Here is a 17,017-nt window from a genome sequence, read left to right on the forward strand (position 1 = left end):
CCCAGACAGGGAGAACATGAAGCTCCAACCGCTGCACCGCTAAGCCACCACAACCTAATTATGCTTTTTAAAGTTAGTTTATGAAGTTGTCTGAAGCTGAAAGCATTCGTACAAAAAGCTCACATGCTTTCATCAAGTTCCTACACCAACTAGAACATCCTGACGGTTCCCACAGACCAGTCGAGCAGGAACCCGTTACGATGTCACACAGTGTGTAGAGGCTCCAGGATCAGACACTAACGGGTATTTAAATGTACTACAAAGTACTGTGTAAACCTTCCACAGTTTAACATTCAGTTTGAATCCAATTAGAGGTCAGGCCTTCATTTGGTGCTCTGAGCTACTTCAGAGGAAATTTCAGACACATTCAGTGCACAGTCAGAAGCATCGCACAGTAAGGCAGTAATCTCAGGATTATCGTTACACACCGAATGGTTTTACTCGTTTGTTAACGACAGGTGGCAGAAAAGGGTCTAACTTTGAGCCTTTTTATTCTAAGAATTAAAGCGAAACCAGTTTGGGTTCTATGAAGAACACGCAGCAGAAAAACTGGAAATGTGTTTTTCCTCCAAGACGTTCACAGCAGTTTATCTGCACACCTGTAAACTGGGATTAATCGCTAAAAACAATCAAACAATAAATGGCACTTTGTTATTAAAGACCAATAAGACAAGCAGCAGCTGTCATGTGAACACTGACATGTTAGCATGAACTCCCCTCCTGTCCAATCAGATCGGCAGTGCAGCCGAGAAAAAATGGGCGTGGCATCAACAATAGTCATGCTAGGTCACGCTTGTTAGCTAGTGCTGCTATATTAACCTCTTCATTAAATTCCATTTAATAAAATGTTAACTATGTATCAGTAATGCACAGTCAACAGAAAACATAAGCATGGTTTAACCATTTTCAACAAACTCTTAATTCTGTCTCTTCAATTTGTTTTAATAATCACTTAGCTGTAAGCTAACGTCTCGGCTAACGTTGGCTACCTGCCACATTTGGCGTCTCTGTCTCGATTCGTAACGATTGTTCACGTTAAAGTTTTTAGGTTCAGAGGTGTGACTTCATTTTCCACGTAAGTTCAACTGAGCGTTGAGTCAATCAGAGATGTTTGCAGAGCTGACAGCCCAGAGATGCTGCATGCGGTCGGAGCTAGCAGTTAGCGGGAGTGGACGTCACCGTGTGCAGATTAATAAAAGTTTTCTGTCACTGAGTGAAAGCACAGATTAAATAACTATGATCAGAACGAACGGGCTGGGAGAGGTACGCAGAGATTGTGCTTAAACAGTCGGACGATTGTAAAACGGCTAACACGCTGCGCTCAGTGCAGCACATTGAATATTTACAGCATCTTTTCATTGTTAGCTCGTCTGTGCGTTCACTGATGTGGCGTTGCAATGACTTCTTTTGGAAAACACACATTCTCCAAAAATGTAGCTTCCAACATATAATTATAAATCCAAACACTTTTAAATGGATGATGTTTAATATTTACTACAATATGTCTTCGTCTGTCCATAGATACACACTTTTAATCTCTTTGGTTCATTTGAATCCATCTCAGCGCGTCTGAACGAAGTATCATTGATCATTAATCACGTGAATATTTGGATAATCTGAATGAATCCATGTCATTACATTTATTAATCTGCACAGATTTCCACACAGTTCATTTTTAATCCTGATATAATTTATACATCGCTCTCTTTTGGCATCCTCTAAAATAATCACAGATGTGCTTTTTAAATACAAAATTCAGACTGAATTTTAAATTCAAATGGCTAAAAGTTTGGTTCTTTTAAGCACCGAGGACAGCTGAACAAAAAGAGTAATTACAATAATCTGCAGTTCCTGCTGAAACGTCTCTAAACTGTTCAGTTACAGATTGAATCCACGTCAGTGACATATTACATGTTCTTCCTCCATAACACAGACGCTGTGCTTTGGCCTTTATTTCTCTTATTGTCAGTAAATCCCACAAGCAGACATCAAACACTGGAGCTTCCCACAGAACACCTCTCGACACACAAAAACATTCAGGTTTATCTCCTGTACATGTGTCTACGGGACACACGGCTCCCAGCTGTGGTCTGATTTAACGCGACACAAACTGAACCGCGTGTTTTCTGATGTATTTGTCGGGTTTTCGAGCATCTCAAGCAGAACAGCTGGAGACATTTGTCTTTAATGTAAGTGGGCGTGTCCATGAGTCAAACTGGTTCTTATATTTATCTGCAGCTTGTTTTGTAATATAAATGAACAATGACATCATTACTGACCCACATAATCAATGTGAGATTTTTTCAATCATTAAAACTTGCAACCTGTTTACATGCGTGTGGTTTGCACTGTTTACATGCAGCGTCTTCAGCTTCCTTGAATCTTTAAAAATGACCCAGCTGGCTAAAACAAACTGAACCTCCAGCAGGTTAGACTCCGCCCACGGGCTTCCTGACAATCAAAGAAATAACGATTTCTGCCACGTGTCTTTACTCGCCAAAAATGACGATGTTTTGTTCTTTTGCTTTGTTGGCATGCCGACGTTTTACCTGTTTCATTTGTTAGCATGCTGCTGTTTTACAGCCCCTGAGTAAATTTTTAGCATGCTAACAACAACATTAGCATGCAACTCGTGTTTGAGTGATAAAAATATTTCAACACTAATATTTTAAAGTAGAACTGCTGTAATTTTAATGCATCTGTGGTCCAAACTGCTTCTGCAGAGCTCGAGGAAGTTTCAAAGGAGCAGAAGGATGGGCGCTGTAAACCGTGAGGACACGCTCATTTATGGCACACAGCAGTGTGAGGGCGCCATCGCTTTAGAGCCCACGCCTCATTCTTAAGGACAAAGAAAGAAAACAACAGGAATGATGGGAAATATAATAAAGGTGACAATTCCAGGTGACTGTGCTGTCGTTCATGAATGAGGATTACCGATGGTTCAAATGTGACCCAGAGCACCGTTACCATGGAAACGTGACCACAGCGGTCCGATTTAACGAGGAAGTAAAAGAATGACACTGACTGCTGTCCAGCCCAGCCGGTGCTGCGTCGGCGCTCCTCTGCAGTAAGAGTTATGATCACATCGATTTATCCAGGTGGTCGCTTGGCAGAGAAGAACCAGGACACAGCAAACTGCCAACACAGCCATCTGACTCCATCATGACGGGACGCTTTTTACATGGCTGCAGAAAAGCATGATGGGAGAAACATGCGGGGAGAGAGTGTTAGAGTCTCAGGGCAGTGGAAGTAATTGCTGTCATGTGGATCGGCCTCACATCTTTGGATGTGGCTCGAAGAAAACAGTTGGCTCACTGTTTGGAAAAAAAAAAGCACTTTTAACTGATTAGCATCGTTAGCATCGTTAGCATTCCTCAGGGAAACCCTCCTCTTATCACAGGGAACTCAGCTCGAGCAGGGAGGTGCACGCTTGCATTATTTATACGATAACAATGTTTTAAATGTGGTACGCAGCCCCCTTCAGTCCAACTGTGGACAAATATGCACCAGTCAGGTGTAACATAATGACCGTGTGCCTAATGTTGTGTCGGCCCCCCTTTGGCTGCACCCATCGAGGCTGTGCTGTGGGTGGAGCCTCTGCAGATTGGACCGTTTGTGCAGCACCTCGCACTGATGCTCTGACTGAGGTGGCCCGTGACCCCGTGACCCCTGCTCCTTCCTTGGAGCCCCGCAGGAGCTGCAGTGTCGCAGCTGCTCTGAGCCAAACTGTCACAAATCCTCACGCTCGTCCGATTTCCTGCCTCTAACATCGACTTTGAGCACAAAACGCTTACTAGTCCCTGAATGCACTGCAATTTAACAACATGCTTCACTTGAAACGTGCTCATAAAAAGCAGATGAGGCCATGAAGGTTTGATTCTGCAGCGCGTTAAAAAGACGACACCCTCGCCCAGCGCTGGAGACGTTTAACCCAAAACCACGTGAGCAGGTAACAGGCTCAGACCAGAAGCAGGTGAAGGACAGCACCTACCAGACTGAGGCCCACAAGCCACGCTGTAAGACGTCCACAAGTTCACGGCCATCAGGAACGTCGCTATGAATCCAAACACCTGTGAACGAACACACAATGCGTTACAAACACCTTTCAAAGTAAAGCTGCTCAAGTCTACTGACGGATCGCACTCAGCTCAGAGAAGTTCAGGCAGGACCAGATTTCTGTTCTCAGGAAAGAACTTAATGTGACGTCCTGCGTGATCAGAGGGAGGACTCGGTCTGCAGGAGCCACACACAGCTGGTCTGCTGCAAAGTGACACAACGCGAGTCTCGCAGTTGTGCGCTTACGTACCGATCCGGCCACCAGCGCTGAAACTCCACCGCTATTCGCCGAGGCGATGATGGAGGCGATGAGGATGAGGATGCATCCCACAGAGTAATGGAAGAACTCCTGAAACAGCAGAGGAACAATAAACATTTCTCAGCATCTGTCAGCACCTCGTGTCCACCACAGAGGAGCTCCGAGCCTTCCTCAGAGCTCCGCTTTAGTGAAGGCTTCAAAGTCGGGTCTGCTTCTGAAACCAGGATGCAAACATTCACTCTGCCGGAGCTTCAAGTCCCGTTTCACTCGCACGAGTTTTCATAGATTCATTAATAAATACCGCTGGACAGGAAGTGCTTTTAATTTCCAGCACGTCTCTCATCCTGCAGCCGGATGAGCTCGCTGAGAGTTCAGCACAGGAACCAGACCTGCACCGCAGCTGCTGGACTTTCAAAATAAGAGCAAGGGCCTGACCGCTGCTGAACAGATGTGCGTACAGATGTGCAGAGGATGCTGGGGGTCGGGTGACATGGAGGCAGGTGCTCTGCTGTGGAGCTTTATTAGTACTGCTTACAGCTGAGCAGACTGCATATATGTGCAGCGTCCACATGAAGATCAGCAATCATCTCACAATGTTTAACATTTCTCTGGATTCAACAGAACAGGAAGAGGAAGTCTCGCCATGTGTGGAAGCATAAATCTGAGCCGAGCGACTAACAGCTGCAGGGTGATGTTTCGTCTCAGGCTGAGATCTCCCAGCACGTTTGGTGCTCATGAACCTTTTCAAGGTCACAAAGCTCTCAAAAGGTTAAGGAACAATTTGCAGCAGCTGATTTGTTTCATTTTGATCAAAAGTCTGAGATTTGCTCTGAAAATCACCTCTGCTCACGGCCGACTGGTCAGGAAGGTAAACGAGGGACTGCTGGTGCACTGCAAGCATCCGCACATCAGAAGCTCTCTTCCTTCCTTGAACTCCACAGAGAAGCCAGAGGAACATTTGGGTTCTTCTGGCTTCTCTGCGTTGCATAACAGCAGCTTCCTGTTACGCTACGCTGAGAATCAAACGCTCAAGTCTTCGATGCAGAAGTTTGGCTGAAATGCAGAAGTGAGACCGACACAGACGGATGGAAGCGTCGCTCCTCTTACCGTCAGCGGCCAGTTGATGCAGGGCATCCTCGTCTGCAGCCTGCACAGGTGCATGAGGAAGAAGATGAGGAAGGCTACGAGGAACCACAGCGTCACCACCTCGAAGTACTGGAAGGCCGGCCAGCTGGGCCAGCCGCGAGTGCAGAACACACACAGGAAGGCGATGAGCAGGGAGATCTGGCAAAAGGGAAATTCATTTTAATATGTGCTTCCTTTGCATTAGAGGCGAGCAGCGGTTTGAGGACGTGCATCACATGTTTTTGCATCTGCTTGTTTAAACAAGCAAAAGAGAAGAAAGCGATGCGCCGCGTTCACGGCCGACGGTTTTCAGAAGAGCTCCTGAGCGCGTGCAGCGACTTCCACCTCAGGATCGGCCGGTTTGTCATGAGCTCCACACACTGTGAAAATGTCACTGCTGGACTGTTTGCAGATGTCACACTCATCATGTTTTCACTCCCCGTCCCAGCTTTTTAAAACTTCTTGCTGGCATCAAATGTAAAATGAGTTTTTATTTTCAGACAATAAATAAATAAATAAATAAATAAATGGTACATTTGGTTCTGGCAGCTTCAGCTCAGGTAAACGCTGTGTGGGGATGTGTGCAGGCTGTGGCTCTGATTGGCTCTGTGGCTCTACACTAACTTTTTGCCACTAAATGTTTTTCTTAGGCGCATCAGCACAAAAGTTAGGCGCACCCAAAGCTTTCAACCACATCGCCTAACGCTGCAGTTTTACATGTGCACTTTTAAAGGGGAAACTGATGTCACAGACAATATTCATTTGCAAATGATTAACTAACAATCTTATGCTTGTCCTTAAAGTGCGTGGCTCTCTTTGGTAATGCTGTAGGCAACGTTAAACGTATTCGTCACATCGGCTCCTCTGACGACCTGCCTGCTGCTGAAAGGCAGCGGGGGGGGGGGGGGGGGGGGGGGGGGGGGGGGACACTTTGGTGGTTGTTGAAATAGTTTGTGAGCTTTAACCTGAGATTCTGGTGTTTCTGCCAAAATACGTTTATATTTAAAAGTCCATTCAGGACTTAATGACTCGATATCCATATCAGAGAGGTCCCGCCCCTGACTGTCTCTGATTGGTTTAGACCACGATAGGGGCATGATGTGTGTCTGACCACACGGAGACGTTCAGAGTTGCAGAGACCTTTTTTTTCTTTCTAGTTGCACCATTAAAAAACTGGTGGCACTCCAGAGCCCTGCTCTGTTGCCACAGAAACTCTGATATTTAGCTCACATAAGCAGGAGTTGCTCCTGATGTGACGGCACAGCCTGAACCAACCAGGCCAAATGTGGCAGAAAGCTGTAAACATGGTTGTTCTGGGTCAAACAGCTGTTGGGTCTGAGTAATCGTTCAGCAGCCGATTTGTGTTTTTGTTTTAGTTCAAAGAATATTAGAATATTACCAAACCCTCCAGCGTCGTGGTCTCAGAGGAACACGTTTCAGACTGTTGACAGTACACGTGTTGGAGTACACGTGTTGGAGTACACATAGGAAACTGCATACAAACCACCGTGTTCAGAAATAATGAAGGAGGCGAGCTTCACTCCTGCAGGTCTGTTCTGAGACGGCGTTAAATGGTAAATGGCCTGTATTTATACAGCGCTTTACTAGTTCCTAAGGACCCCAAAGCGCTTTACATATCCAGTCACACACACATTCACACACATTCACACACTGGTGATGGCAGCTACATTGTAGCCACAGCCACCCTGGGGCGCACTGACAGAGGCGAGGCTGCCGGACACTGGCGCCACCGGGCCCTCCGACCACCACCAGTAGGCAACGGCTGAAGTGTCTTGCCCAAGGACACAACGACCGAGACTGTCGGAGCCGGGGCTCGAACCGGCAACCTTCCGATTACACGACGAACGCCCAACTCTTGAGCCACGATCGCCCTTTAAAGGTTTTACACAGACGGTCAGACTCACCGGACACTTTATTAGGTACACTTGTTCAGCTGCACGCCAACACAAATATCAGCCAATCACATAGCAGTGACTCACTGAGACGACCTGCTGAAGTTCAGAATGATGGAGAAAGGCGACCTGAGTGACTCTGAACATGGTTGTTGGTCTGAGTGTGTCAGAAACCAATTTCTGAGCTGACAGGAAGGCACCAGGACCTCGAATACAGCATGATCTGGCATCCTCGTGTCGGTGTTGTTCCCACATCATCATCATAAATGTTCCAGGTTCAACATTGACCAATCACATTGTTGTGACGTCATACTTTTGCAAGCCGAGCGATTCATTCATTTACGAAATTCCAATGTTGCAAGGACAACATGCATAAATCTTACCGTTTGTTACAGAACAGCATCCTGAAATGCAAAGATTCAAATCGCTGCATCGGAGGACAGAGGCCGTTACGCAGACTTTTTTTTTACAGCGCTTTTTTTTACGAAGTCGCAAAAGTGTGACATCACAACAATGTGATTGGTCACTTGCAATGTTAAACCTGGAACAACATTTATGATGATGATGTGGGAACAACACCGACACGAGGGTGTCAGATCATCATGATGAACACTCGTTACGACCATCGCATGCAGAGCATCAATGAACGTGTGGAACATCGAGCAGATGGGCTACGGCAGCAGACGACCACACCAGGTGATCAGAGAAACGCTGCCTGGTCTGATGAGTCTCAGTTTCTGCTGCAACCGTCAATGATGGAGTCAGAGTTTGAGGAAGCAGCATGAAAGTGTGGATCCACTCTGGCCTGTTTCAGCGGTAAGAGCTTCACCGAAACGCCACAGCCTGCCTGAGTGTGGCATCCCTTTTTGACCAGAGTGTACCATCTTCTGATTGGCTGCTTCCAGCAGGATGACGCTCCATGTCACAAAATCATCTCACTGTGATCACATGACCAAAGCCCCTGAGAAATGTTTCCAGCAGCTTGTTGATTCTGAGCCATGAAGAATTAAAACATCTCTGAAGGAAAAACTGGATCCAAATGTTTGGTGCCAGTAAAGTGTACCTAATAAAGTGCCTTCTGAGTGGGTCTAACGGTGCTATTATAATAACACGAGGACACGTAAAACAGCTGGAGAGGTCCCCTGTAAAAGCCTGGGGGTCTGTAGCTGTCTCTGAGCCCCGGGCCCCGTTTTCTGTTCGCCCGTCCCTGTCTGGATGGAAGTTTTTACGAAAATCAATATTTCTCCATCAGGAGCCGATCACTCCGAGCATCACAGGCCGATCAATAACAACAACAGTCGTTTAAATATTTCACAGTTAAAGTTTCTCGTGTCTAAATCTTTAGAAAACCAGGCGCACACAAACCCGGGTAGAACCGGGTAAAGCCCCGGGGTTTGTCCACCGGACCGACTCTTACCAGCTGTCCGATCTTGAGCAGTCCCGGGATGGTCTGGGTGTAGCCCAGGTTCAGGCCGCTCTCCCCGGATGTCCTGGTGGTTGTTGTCGTGGTGATGACGGTGTGAGACATGATGCCGGTAAACAGCACGGTAAATGAAACGTTTAAACGAGTTTAACCGCAGCGGAAAGTCACCGTCGACCGCGCGACACGGCACAGCCCGTTTTTATCGCTGACGTCAACGCGCAGCAGATAAACGCGACTGCTTCCGGGATATATTTCATAATAAAAGCACCGACAAAACCCCGTCCTCTCAAAACACTTCAGTGTGTATTCATATATTTTCAGTATAATAACAGTAGCATGTTTTAATTTCATTTGTTTTTTGAGTGTATTTTTCTGAGTGTGTCTGAAATATCAATTTTTATGAGTTCCATAGACTGTATATAAAGATGGACACCACCACTTTGACGTCACCCCCTGGTTTTGGACATTTTAGAGCCTTGTTTTCTTATTAGTGTACATCCACACACACATATGTCTGCTAATCAGTGTTCAATAACATCTTATCACTCTCCTCCTTCACAGGTGAGCCACTCTGACAGAAACTTTGCGCGCACATCATTGAGATTGGGTCATTAACATTTATTTTAAATCACAGTTCGTTCGATTTTCGTGTAAATTCTGGTCATTTCATCATCCTCTGTGAATAAAATGTCGTGTTCTGCTTTTGCGTTTCTTTCATGTGTCAAGCTCAACATACATCACCCGTATATGACTCAACAATCACCAAAGCTTTGGTGTACCCTCAGTGAAATCCTTGAATTTCAGTCACTAAAAACTGGAGCTCCGCCTTCTTGAACACTCTGTTAGTATAGGACCTCACAGCAGACATGTTATTGGCCACATGATGTCATTAAAAATTCTCCAAAATGCTCCAGCGGCACAAACACCGTGCAGAGGTCCAGTTCAGGGACTCCAGCCACACCCTGTGACCATCCAGCTGTTAGTCAATGACTGGCCACGCCCATAAATTTAAGTCTCAAAACTCACAGATAAAAAAATCAATTACTCGGTTACAGTTGTTATGAAGGGGGAATCTGTAGAGACCAAGCAGTTTATATCTTTGCTGTAAAGTTTAACATGGGAGTCTATGGGGACTGACTCTCTGCTGCCCCTGCTGGACATCACAGGAACTGCAGGTTGTGGTGATTTTATCTCATTTATTTATTGTTGCTTGTTTTATAATAAATGAAATTTGATTTATAAAAATAAGTTAAAATGATCAATTAAAATTATATTAAAGCTGAACGTCAAGTTTGATGTTTGAGGTGTTTATTCTAACTCAAACACGGCTCTCGTTTTGTTGGTGAATTTGCTTCTTTTAATTTTCCATCAGATACTTCATGATCCATCATGATTCAGAAAATAATGTGGGGAGATCTCTGATAAGACCATAGTTTGTTGTTAGGATACCTAACAGGAAATTAAACAGATGCTAGAGAGTCAGTAATATCACTGAATCCCATCTTTATTTATGTCATTGTAATATTGTGGTTTCTGTTATTTCCCTTTACATGTGAGAGTCATTTATAAGATAACTTTAATCAGTCTGAGACGGCTGCAGCAGACACACACAATCATGAGTGGTGCCTGATAACGCTGGACTTTATGTTGTTTTCTGACTGAAACATGCTGTGAGTCTGCTTGTGTTTGTTTGGCCTTTATTTTGAAGCAGACATCCTGTGTGTGCAGGTTTTTGGGTGGCTGAGGTGTCAGCGTTGACCTGTGGGCTGAGTGGAGGTGTGGTCTCTGTCAGGAAGCACTGCAGCAGCAGCTTCCAGAGAGGCACGAATGTTCCCGAGCAGCAGGACAACAGAGCTGCTGTCAGGACGTTTCCCTTTAAACTGAACACACGCACACACACACTCACACTCACATGCACGCGCACGCACACACACTCACGCACACATGCACGCACACGCACACACACACACTCCTCCATTCAGAGCTCAGCACCATTTTCTCTGTTTTCTGTTTGAATATTTCACGTTTAAGCAGGAAACATGAGATTAAAACCTTCGTTTTAAAGAGTGTGCAGACGTGCAGACCAGCTCACGAGACAACAGTGAGATAAATATAGAGGAGTAAACTACGTCAGTCGTCTGAACACACACAGGGCGGTGATGCTCGCCTGCATCCTGAGGTAACAGAAAACGAGCTGAAGTTCATTAATCACACTCTCTCAGGCTGAGCTGCGAATACGAATTTTTCTGATTTCAACTCGATCTTCGTGGACACACAGAAGGACACGAGGTTTCTGCGCTTCTGCGATGGATGCAGCTCAGGTTCACTACATCAGCTCTGTACATGACCAGAAATGGGAGGAGCTACAGTTGAGCTGTTGTGCTTTAGAAGTACAAAATCAATCATTAAGCACATCATGTTTCTGTGCCGCGTTCACGAGTACAGATCGTGTTCCTGTGCAGGTGATAAATGCTAAACTTCTGTGCACCACAGAGCTGAGAGGTGGTGCCTGTTCCAGTCACCATCCAGAGCTCCCAGTCAAAGGTGAGGGTGGGGGCGTGGATCGACCTCTGAGTCGACAGCTTTGTTTTTACCACCACAGGCCGGTACGGCGTCCACGTCACTACAGAGGCGTCACCAACTCATCATAGAGGAGGCCCCGAGACACTTGAACTCGGATCCAGCTCAGACTGGAAGTACTAACTCTCAATCCCAACACTGCACATGTAGCTGTGAACTCTCAGTGCAAGCTGGACGCCACCCGGAGAAGCCAGGCGAGTCACAGAGATGCTCAGACCACCACAGGGAAGCACCACCCGGCTCCACGAGAACACTTGACAAGCTGCAGCATCACGAGCCGCTGATGCGACAACGTTACTGTGTGACGGCAGAACATCGCAGACAGACGTGAGAATGCTTTTCTATCGCCGGCTCTAACGAGTCCGTTTTTATCTTTCTGTTTAGTCTCAGGCTGGTTTTGTTTCAAGGACTCTGTTTGTGATCAAACGGTGACGTCTCTGTTTCAGAAGGCGGGAGCTGGAGGAGTCTTCGACTAAAATGCTCTCAGAGCATCATTCATAATTCAGACAGCGGCCTCAGAAGCAGTAAACCTGAAGGAGAAGGAGACGCACATCAGCACAGCTGAGCTGCAGACTGAAGATGCTGCTGTGGTCCGGCCTGCTGCGAGGCTGCAGTTGTTTCTGTCACTTTCATGTCCGCAGCAGCTCTTTCTTGAGTCTAATCTGACAGTAATATAAAGTTTTATGTGAGGACTATTGAATTATACTGATGGGAAAAGTCCCACACAGAGGACATGTTGAACACGGCAGGATTAGAGGATGTGTGTTTGCTGCCGACGTGATGTTGGCGTGGCCGCTGACGCTCACTTCCTCTCCCGAGCCTCATATGAGGTTTGCTTTTTGTAAATCCTAATAAGGTGTGTGACATCATACGTGGTACGGGGCGATTCTGTGGATGCTTCAAAGCTACGATATAAAAGCGCTGCTGATGCGAGCCAGCGTGTTTCCGTCTGGTCCAGCGGTCTGTAGGTGAGCAGTGGAAGCTTCTCTGTGTCTGTGGGTGGGCCGTCAGCTCCTCTGCTTCCCTTTCTGTAAATTCAGCGCACGTCACTGCAACAGAAAATGAGAATGCCCTTTCACAGGTGAAGACTTCAGGCGCTGTCTGAGATTACTCCCACGGTGGGGGTTATGTGGGGGGTTGCTGAGAAAAGGATAAACCCCCGTCGCTGTCTCAAGAGTCTTCGTGATACTTTTACCTCTAAAATACGTCATCCTTCTTGCCGCGCTGGTCAAAGTAAGCATTAAGTGACTCACTGACTGATATAGAACAGACAATGACACAATAACCACAGACAGCTTCGACTTCCTGTCTCATGTGAACATGAGCGCAGGGCTGAAGCACAGTAATGTTCACGGAGGCGCTGCTTCGACCGAGGTACGCCTGAGCAGCAACTGCAGCACCGAGCATGAAGTTTCACAAGCTGCAGTCCCTGTGATGGAGCTGCGTCTGCCTCCAGCAGCGTCCTCAGAGACGTTAAGACAGTGGTGTCCAACTCCAGGCCTCGAGGGCCGGCGTCCTGCAGGTTTTACATCCCACCCTGGGTCAACACACCTGAATCAAATGGTTAGTTCATTAGCAGCATCTGGAGAGCTTCAGGACATGTTGAGGAGGTCATTTAGCCTTTAAATCAGCTGTGTTGGATCGAGGACACGTCTAAAACCTGCAGGACGCCGGCCCTCGAGGCCTGGAGTTGGACACCTGTGCTTTAAGACGTCCAAGTGATCGACGTACGGTCATGCCGCAGCGTCACACAGCCGGAGGGCAGAACTGTTCATGCTCTGTAGCTCAGGGGTGTCCAACTCCCGGTCTCGAGGGCCGGCGTCCTGCAGGTGTTAGATGCGTCCTTGAATAAATCACAGCTGATTTAAAGGCTAAATTTCCTCCTCAGCATGTCTTAAAGTTCTTCAGAGGCCCAGTAATGAACTCATCATGTGATTCAGGTGTGCTGACCTGTGGGATGCCGGCGATCGAGGCCTGGAGTTCGACACTAAATGTTAATGGACTGATTCTTATATAGCGCTTTTCTTCTTGGCAACCAGACTGGAGCAGACTGGGATCAAACCATCAACCTTCTGGTTAGTAGATGACCTGCTCCACCACCTGAGCTGCAGCCAGCCTGGAGGCAGTAGAGGCTGCGCTTGTTTTACAACAGTTTGGCTCGTTAGACTGGAGCCACTTTCATGACGGCGTTTGTGCGTTGGAGTCTTTTTCATGTAACTATCTGACCACACGTGGCTCCACAAAACCAGCACAGGCAGAATCCATCTTCATCCAAATGCAGCTGATTTTCCATTTAGGGCGCGTCACACCTGATCCTGTTTGAATGGAAGCTGCGTGCGGCCTTTTCATGAATCTCCATTTGAACGATTACAGAAAGAAGCGATGAGACTGTCGGAGCTTCACCTTAAGTAACACATACGTTTTGTGCTGTGTTTGTGGGTTTTAACACTGACGTGTGCTGTCCTGCTGGCAGCGGGCAGGTGAGCGGTGGGTTTTTGTAAGCTGGTGTTGCTGAAAGCAGCCTGCACGGAAAGCGAGGCCCAGAACAGCCCGTGTGCCCCGACCCGGCTCTGCCAACAACACGTCCTTCATCCTGGGCCTTCGGTGGTTCACGGTCTGCACCGCCATGCGCCACTGCACGAGCTGGAAAATTCAAAGAGACAAACAAGCTGCAAAAACGACAAAAACGTCTTTTCTTCAACTCCGAAAGTGTTTTTTAACACCTTTCATGTTCCCATAGCGACGTAACAACTGTTGCTTCACACTTTCAACCACATCCTGTGGCCACAAGGTGGTTAAACACATACCAACATGAACTGAAACACACACACACTCGTTTTCATGTCTTACTGAGGACGTTTGATTGACATAATGCCTAACCATGAAAATAAACCGAACTGTGACCCTGCAGCTAAAACCACACTTTGAATCTCAAACATGCTTCAGACTCGTGGGGACTTTGTCCCCTCCAGTATAGTGGCACGCCAATTTTCTGTCCGCACAAAGATGTCCAAATAAGTATTATCTTGAAGCTAGTTTAACCTGCTGAAACAAACCAAACTACCAAAATAAAAGCACAGCATCCGTGTCACCCCTGCAGTACCGAACTCCTCTCTCCTGCGTCACTGGATTGTTGGATTGTAGTTATGTCAAGTGGTAACCAGTGTTGGTCAAGTTACTTGAAAAAAGTAATTAGTTACTGATTACTGATTACTTCTCAAAAAAGTAATCCCGTTACTTTACTGATTACTTGTTTTCAAAAGTAATTAATTACTTAGTTACTTAGTTACTTTTAAAAAACATGATACACTACCTGAATGCTTGATAAAGCAATAGACCTTTTGGGCCAATGCTATTTTTTCTGCATAATCCATCATATAAAAGTGAATCAAATGGAAAAGTGTCTTTTTAAAAAATTGTTTATTACTTTTAATCTTAAATTTATAAACAGTGCATCAAACAAAAATTAAATTAAATTCAACAGTCTTTGACTTTAATAAATTTGTTTAACATTTGAACATATTTCTGCACATTACACCATATTTTAAGAAAATAAAGGCTTAAACTGTATTTCTGCATACTCCAGCATATAACATAAATTATTTTTGTGTATACACACATCTTTTCATATAAATAAAGCAAAAAATAAATAAATAAAATAAATAAAATTAACAAAAACATCTTTTAACAGTTGGTAAAGTGCAGAGAGGCATAATATTGAGATTACAAAAACAGAAAATGCTATTGCATGCTACATTCAGGCTGTTAATCCAGTCTCAGTTTGTGGCAACCCTGAAAAAGACCTATGTTTTATTGTTTTCTTTTGGACTGAAACAGTGGTTATATCGCATCAGCAGAAGCTTCTCAAACCTTCTATCAGACATTCTGTTCCTTTTTGGGGAAAGCACCAATCCACCTAAACTGAACAGCCGTTCCACTGGTGCACTGGATGGAGTTGGACTGTTGTATTTCATGTACATCTTTTTGAGATTTGGGAACTGATTCAGAATCTCAAGCTCATAGCCTGACCTTAAAAAGTCAGTTATTTCTTTTTCTGCTGAGAAGCTTTCTGTGGGCTGATTCTGAAATTCAAAAAAGTCCATTTCGGCTGGGCTGGCTGGGATTTGGGACACATTAGTGTTGTCAGTTGCAGGAGCAGCTTTACGACACTCTGTTATCAGGAGCTCCTTCACATACTCTCTCCTACGCTCATCTCTCAGCCAACGAAGTTTAAACTTGGGACAAGTGGCCGCTGCGAGAAGTCCTTCTTGGCTGTCCAGAACAGCATCAAAACGAGTCTTGATGGCCTGTAACATACAATATGATGCAACTAAGAATAAAATTATTTTACTGTATAATTACCTATTGTCAATATTTTGTGGGCTTTACAGCTCTAAACCATCTATATTTTCTATTATCAATACTGTATGAGATTTAATTTTGGCTGAGGCTTTTGTTGATATTATGATTAATATTCATGATTAATGATGATCAATGTCCCTGATATTTAACAAGGGGTGAATACTTGGTCTTTTATTCTATCATTTTAATAATTGTACCCACTGCTTAAAACAAAGTATAACATCCACCCACTGTGAATGGTATAATAAATTTAACAAATCCACCCAAAGCAATTAATAATAATCTTACCTTTACAATGACATCTGGAAGGCTGGCTGTCATTCTAGAGAGGTCATCTTTCAGGGCAAGGGTCTTTGACCTCAGGCTTGTGAGTGTTGGCAGTAAAGCCCCGTAGGTGCACTCATCCCCTTGTAAGATGTCCAGAGCCACTGTCAGGGGCTTCATCACAGTACAGTACTCTTTCAAGAACTGGTACTCCCTTTCATTAAGGCACTTGATTCCCAGTTTTACACACAGGGGATTAAGTTCATTCAAGGGAATTGTGATGATTCTAGAAATGGCCTCATACAGGGAATTCCACCTTGTGGATGTCGGTACCATTAGTTTCCTCCGACTGACTTCCTCCACCTGTTCAGAGGCTAATGTTGATCGACTTGCTTTAGTCCAAAGAGCAGAACATTTTGCAATGCTACTCCTATATACAGCCTTGGTGTCTGCACAGGAATTTAGATGTTTGTCAACATCGCTTGTTGAAATCAAGTTAATTGTGTGCAATGCACATCTGTAGTGTGGAGGGAGGCTGAACTGTGCATCACCAGATGCAGCTGAAAGAGCTTCTATGACATCAGTAAAGGTCGGTTCCTCGTCATCACCTTCTTCATTTTCAGATTCAGACTCCAAATGACAGGGCTGACATACTCTGAATGCTTTGGCAAAATTGGATGCATTATCCGTTACAGTGGCAATAACTTTGCCTTGTAGTCCATATGATGAATGGATTTCTTCAATCTCTGCTCCAATTACATCATAGGTATGGCTGCCTCTAATTCTCTTGCATGCTAGAGAGGCCTTGTTGTGTTGTAATGTGGAATTAATCCAGTGAACTGTTACACCCATAAAACTTTTATTATTTACCGTCCAGATGTCAGCAGTGGTGGAAACAAACTGCCTCTTCGAGTGTAGCCTTCAAGTTAGAGTTCATTTTGTCATATTCTCTCTCAAGGTGTCCTACAAATGACTTTCTCTGGGGCAGCTTGACACCACTTTTAGTTGGTATTTTTTCTACGATGCGTCGGAATG

The 17,017-nt window shown here is 45.3% G+C and overlaps 2 protein-coding genes across 2 annotated transcripts; both read right to left on the minus strand.

Annotated features, from left to right (window-relative positions):
• Positions 1-444: 444 nt before the first annotated feature.
• Positions 445-8,986, minus strand: cmtm7 (CKLF-like MARVEL transmembrane domain containing 7). The gene is made up of 5 exons (XM_085424004.1): positions 8,771-8,986; positions 5,423-5,599; positions 4,307-4,405; positions 3,992-4,070; positions 445-3,185 (listed from the first exon to the last, which is right to left on the minus strand). Exons 1-5 carry the CDS (start codon positions 8,879-8,881, stop codon positions 3,178-3,180), a joined length of 474 nt encoding a protein of 157 aa, XP_085280130.1. The 5' UTR covers positions 8,882-8,986; the 3' UTR covers positions 445-3,177.
• A 5,826-nt stretch (positions 8,987-14,812) lies between these two features.
• On the minus strand, positions 14,813-16,834 carry LOC146660007 (uncharacterized). Its single transcript, XM_085424222.1, has 2 exons — positions 16,007-16,834; positions 14,813-15,663 (listed from the first exon to the last, which is right to left on the minus strand). Exons 1-2 carry the CDS (start codon positions 16,832-16,834, stop codon positions 15,160-15,162), a joined length of 1,332 nt encoding a protein of 443 aa, XP_085280348.1. The 3' UTR covers positions 14,813-15,159.
• Positions 16,835-17,017: the final 183 nt, after the last annotated feature.

The sequence above is a fragment of the Rhamphochromis longiceps genome, linkage group LG11 (assembly GCF_057381845.1).
Source record: "Rhamphochromis longiceps isolate RC_006_pf linkage group LG11, R_longiceps_female_GT1.1, whole genome shotgun sequence".
NCBI lineage: Eukaryota > Metazoa > Chordata > Actinopteri > Cichliformes > Cichlidae > Rhamphochromis > Rhamphochromis longiceps.